This window comes from Sesamum indicum, linkage group LG8 (assembly GCF_026168435.1).
Source record: "Sesamum indicum cultivar Baizhima isolate 11 linkage group LG8, ASM2616843v1, whole genome shotgun sequence".
In the NCBI taxonomy this organism is placed as follows: domain Eukaryota; kingdom Viridiplantae; phylum Streptophyta; class Magnoliopsida; order Lamiales; family Pedaliaceae; genus Sesamum; species Sesamum indicum.
The window spans coordinates 19831844-19837843 of NC_142664.1; the positions used below are offsets into that span (position 1 = coordinate 19831844).

At 35.0% G+C, this 6000-nt stretch overlaps 1 protein-coding gene across 1 annotated transcript; it reads right to left on the bottom strand.

Moving 5' to 3' along the window:
• Positions 1–1097: 1097 nt before the first annotated feature.
• Positions 1098–3975, bottom strand: LOC105168186 (TORTIFOLIA1-like protein 4). Its single transcript, XM_011088144.3, has 4 exons — positions 3007–3975; positions 2836–2923; positions 1952–2328; positions 1098–1596 (listed from the first exon to the last, which is right to left on the bottom strand). Exons 1-4 carry the CDS (start codon positions 3799–3801, stop codon positions 1273–1275), a joined length of 1584 nt encoding a protein of 527 aa, XP_011086446.1. The 5' UTR covers positions 3802–3975; the 3' UTR covers positions 1098–1272.
• Between the last annotated feature and the right edge of the window lie 2025 nt (positions 3976–6000).

Below are 6000 nucleotides of genomic sequence, written 5' to 3' on the forward strand. Positions count from 1 at the left end.
TTAAACTTTAAATTTAGAAATGAACTAAAAAGCTAAATTAATTAATTTTAAATATTTTTAAATTCAAAATAATCAGAAAAAAAATTTAAATTTCAGTTTCAGTACTTATAATAGCAATTTAAATTTAAATATTATTTATAGTATTTTTATTTAAATATTTTTAACTTAATAATAAATTAATTATTAATATATTATTTTTAAAATTATTAACATTTGTATTCGTCAAGATATTATAAATTTAATATTTTAATTTTTGTATTGTGCTTTTAATTTAATAATTTAACTTAAATTATAAAACTTCAAATATTTTATATACTTTTTCCATATTTTTTAGGCAAATATATTTAAAAAAAATTATATAACCTTTAAGATAAATGACAATCCAAAAAAAACACTGAAAACAAATCAAAGATGTCCAAGTCGAATATATAAATGTTATGAGGGCATTATAGTCCAAAACGTCAAAAATTAAGGTGAAAAACAGCTAAAAAAACATCTCAAAACACATGCGTCGTGCATTTAATACATCTTTCGCTAATTACCAACGAAATAGATATTTTTTGCTGAACTTTATAAAATATAGAAGGGGTTAAATTCATTGTAGCCCTTAATAAGGCCGTGTTTATAGAACAAAAACATAAGATGTAGCCAAAATAAACAATACTAAATGGCCCAATAGCATCACCCGTCCCATCTTTTGGCATTTTATGTGAAAACAAAATCATATATTTGTCGCACATCGGTTACAAACGACCAAACTTGCACAACTGCGCCAAGATCTCATCTACTAACAAGATTTTCCAACCCTCATTCCACCACTCTCGATGTGGGTTAACTAGCATACTTTTATTGGGGGGCAGGAGAACCCGAATTTGTATGTGGAGGAAAATAAGGTGGCATGTGATGATTATATAAATATCAAGTCTCAAATTTTGCAAGTTATAAAAGGACTAGAGACCCGACCTAGACAAGGGCCGGTCGACTCGTATCAACGTCATACCAACATTCTGAGGAAACATAGCAATGGGAGAAAGAAACATTGAAACTCACTTGGCCCCATTGGAATTCATCAGGAAATTAAAAGAAAGAGAAGCAAGTTGAGAGAGAAATGCCGAAAGATTTTCATTAGCTGGTTTACTTGTGGTTTCAGAGTTCTTGATATATACATCCAATTTGGTACACATCTTGGGACAAATGCTACCCAAGAAAGAATCTACTATCCCAACTCATCTACCTCCATTGATCAAAAGAATAATTACCTCGTACAACTGGCTAACAGTTTCTTGGACTATCAACAAGCTTTGATATTTCACCACTTGTATCTCTACATGTAGCCATGCCATGAAAGGACTGGTTTCTGAAAGAAGAAGGGAACTTGGTGTTGACGATGGTTTGGCCGTCTCCTCTTCTCCAAAACTTGGGGCTCAGGAACTCTGCTCCCGGTATCGTACAACATGTGTTGCCCCCAGAATCAGTGCCTGACATCCTTCGAGTTGAAATTGCAAAGTCGTGTGACATCTCGTCCAGCACCCTCTCCAGCCCATCTACTCGTTTCTCCAACGAGCTCATTCCCTTCTGGGAGCTTCCGATGAATCTCTGAAGTAAGAAAATACACCATGCTTGGATCAGTATATATAAGCCTCAGCAAAGTTATAGGACTACTTGTGGGGAAGATTAGGCAAATCAAATGTGTTGGGGATAACTATATAGAAATCATCCCTACTATTTGAATAATTACACTGGCACGGCATCCCCTCATTAAAGATATTTTGTTGCAATAACACTCGTACGCTTACACCCCTTTTCAAAAGTTTGTGTTACAATTACACCCCATCAGTGTAGTGAAAACTCATTGACACAGTCAATGTAATTACTCAGACAGTAAAATGGTTTTATGTAGTTTGTCCTAGTTGAGGACATGTTGGTGTAATTAAGCAATCTCAGTTTGTACCTGTAGCAGATCCAACAAATTCGATTGCTGGTTTTCAATCTGCAGAAGTTGTCTGCGGATCAAAGAGAGGTCCTCAAAATCCTGATTCTCAATGTTATCATTGGTAACACATCCACCAGTGATGTTCGCATTGTCATTACAATTAAAAGGGACCACCCGAGACCGAAAGTTTTTCTTCAAATTCAGCTTACGGGCACTCGAGAAACATAGTCTACTATCCTCATTTCCTACCGTGCTCTTCTGGCTACTGGTTGTAGATGAGCAACTAGACGCAGGTGACCTGGTTGCCACTGTCTTCCTCAGCTGGGGGATTTCCGAGCCAACATTGCCAGCACTTCCAGAAAGCAGAGAAGTAGAGTCTCCGCTGCTGCTGGTGTCTGGTTATCAAAGAAAGGTTTAGTGTCAGCGAGAGCATTCATATGTAATATTTTCTCATGGTCAAGATTTAAACAACTGAACTGACAAAGAAAAATAGTAATATCTCTTCGCACAGAACACACGAAAATAATTGCCGTATAGAAACTATGGATTCTGCTAAACAAAGAAACAATCATTATGCAATCATAGAGTTAAAGAGTAGAAAAGGGCTAAACAAGAATCATGATTATGTTGCAATTATTACAGATCTCCAACCAACAAGAAGAAGGGATTTCCTTATTCATCATAGTTAAAACTTTGGTCACATGCTAATCCCAAAATGTAATCTTTCTACAAACTTGTTCATTAGTTACCTAATTGTATTGCTTTCGTATCAGATATTGGAGAGGATTACATCTAAAAGCAATGAATATGTGAACTACAAACACACGTTTGCTAAAGCACGACTTTTACATTCTTGAGTTGTGAATCGAGTCCAGGAACGGTAAAAAAAACGTTTCTCTGACCTTTAGGCGATGACGCTTCTTCAGATAGCCCGGGAAGATCTCTCCACATCTCCAATGCTCGATTCATCGTCTCCCTCACAACTTTAACCTGTTGCAGTTGAAAAAGTGAAGGAAAATGGTTAGAGAACACTCAAATTCTGGGAAAAGTTTCAAGTAAAAACAAGGCTTTACCTTATCGAATCTCCTGCTCTCCAAGGCAGCCACACAAGCACCTTGAAACTCCGCCGTCAAACTTCTCTCCGGCCCCGCTACCACTTTCTCCAGAACTTCCGCTGCCGCTTTTCTCGCCGCCCAATCTTCACTGCTCAAGAATTCAACCGCCGTCGATACGACAGAACTCAACGAACTCTTACTTTTCACACAACCAGAACTCGTAACACTACCAATAAACAACAATAAAGCAGGCTTCGCCTTGAAGCAATCACTCTTCACCAACTTCAACACCCTCGGCAGAAGCTTCCTCAGCTCCGCCGCGTCCGGCTCTGGCGCCGCCTCCACCGCTGCAGAAAGGCAGAGCGACGACCCGATCTGGGCATTCAAATCCTGCTCGTGGAAAAGCGCGTCCACGAGCGGCTTTAGGATGACGGTAAACGGCGGCGAGTTAACGTGAGTTGTGATGGAAGAAACAGCGTCAACGCAGGCCGCTCGGACGGCTGAGTCAGGATCGCGTAGGCGACGGAGGACGGTGGAGATCATACGCGAAATATGGGGCGACAGAGCGTCCCCGTGAGCAGCGGAGAGGACGCCCAGGAGACGAACGCACTGGCGGCGGACAGGGGATTTTTCCGACGAGTCCGTGGTGGAGAGGCAATTCAAGAAAGGAGCAAAAGCGTCATTGGGAAGCGATCTAGCTATGGTTTCCAGCTCGTTGGCCGCCATAGAAAGCGTATCCCTGTCTGAAAGCTTGTTAAGACAAGTATTCACCCGTGTTTTCAGTTCGCCAGAGGTTTGCTTTGTGATAGCCATTGTCTGAGACTGACCCAAATGATGAAACGAAAAGAGACGCCAGAGGTGGCGGTGCAGTCGGTGGCATACGGCGGAGGAGGAAGAGGAGAAGCGTAAATGGGTAGATGAAGTGGGAGGAGGGGAGGGGGTTGGTTTTTATATGTTGAGGAGAGAACGTGCGTGGTAGTAGGCAGTAAGAAAATCCCATATGACCCCAAAAATATTCAATTAATGTGATGATTGATGCCATAGATTTATTATGTAATTGATTTTATTTAATTAGATTTGATTTAAATAAAAAAATTCTAAATATTAAAACGGCATAATGGATTTTATGTAACAAAATATTTTTTTTACTCCATCAAACATATACACATTTGTAAGTTTTTACAATAAAATATATAATATCATTTTTATTTATATTGTGTGTATATTATATAAAATAAAAATATATAATTAACACGATTTACAATTTGGTCCAAATTTTGTTACATGAGGTGTTCCCGCTTTGATTTTGGATGAAATTCACGCTTTTGTCCTGAAAAGGCACCCGCTACAGAGATAAGGCCTTGGGACTTAAAAGCTACTCAAATTTCTCGTCTGCAGCCAAAATGGGACGCTGGCCTACATCAATAATAAAATTTAAAATAAAAAAAATAGGATAATTACTCTTTCCTACACTAAGATTTGGTGTAATTACGCATAAACCCCATATAGATTGGAAAATTATATCTAGCACCCTTGAAATTTATTTTCGTCTAACAAATAAGTCTCTTCACTAGTCAAATTACATCGAATATGCTAATATTAACAAAAATATTTAAATAAAAATTATTATTTATCCTCAACTGATTAATTATTGATTTATTGCAAGTCTAATAATTTTTTTGGACTAAACTACCCGTCTAATGGTAAAGATATATTTTCTCAAATACATTCACGTGTGAAGATGTATGAGAATAATTTTGCTAACATTAATAATTTTGATGAATTTTGATTGATAAAGGAACTTATATATTAAAAAGAAGCAAATCTCAGCGTTGTTAGATATAATTTTTAAAATTATAATTATATCAAATCTTATGAGACAAGCGTGTAATTATATCTAAAAATTTTCAAATTGGAAAGATGGGGTAGATACTTTTATTCTTATTTATTTTTTATTTTGAGAGTAAAATATTGTTATTATTGATTGCATTGGAAATGGGAAAGTATGATTGTAGTAATTTATATTACCAAAAAGAGAAATGAGGAAATCTTTTACCGAAATTCTTCAACTTTCTTAATTGTGCTTCCGTCACATTTGGTGACCAGTCTTCACACATTAAAGGAGGGTTGTTGGTCGCCCCATTTAATTTCTTACTGCATTTTCTTTATTTTATATCTATAAATTATATAAAAAAATTTAAAATAAATTTAATGACATAATCTTTATAAACATAATACTGTATATAGAGTGAAACGAAATAGAATATGTAATAGGAATTGCAACAGAAAATTCAATTCGATTTGTTATAGCTTTTATTTTAGGGATGATTATACCCCATTTTCTGAGATTCGATGTAATTACACGTAGATCATTTGTGATTTGAAAAATTACAACTAGCACCTTTAAGGTTTGCTTTCGTCTGACAAATAAGTTCTTTTGTTAATCAAGATTCACCAATTTTTTTTATATCAACAAAAAAAATAGAAAAAAAATCTATATCTAGCTCCAATTGACTTATTACTGATTTGTTGCAGATCAAAATAAATTATTTTATTACCAAATTACCTTCATACGTTTTCATGTGTTAATGCATGTGAGGATTCACCATTATAAAATTAGCTTAGTCGAGAAAAAATATTTGAGGTACAGAAAGTGAGTAGTTTTTTTTTTTTTTTTTTTTTAATATCAGCAAATTCAGTGAATGTTGAATAACGAATAGACTATTTATTAGATGGAAGCCAACCTCAAGGGTGCTATATGTAATTTTTCAAATAACAGGGATTTTACATGTAAATTACACCAAACCTCAGAAAAAAAATAGTGTAATTATTTTGATTATTAATCTAGTAATTCATCAATAATTTTAAAATAGCATGTAATCTAATAATATTATTTTTTTATAACTAAAACAAAAATATAGATATTAATAAAAAAAATTTAATAAATGCAAATTGAATATAATTTCTAAAGTTTGGAATGTATTTTTTATAGAAGTTATTCAGCAATGAATT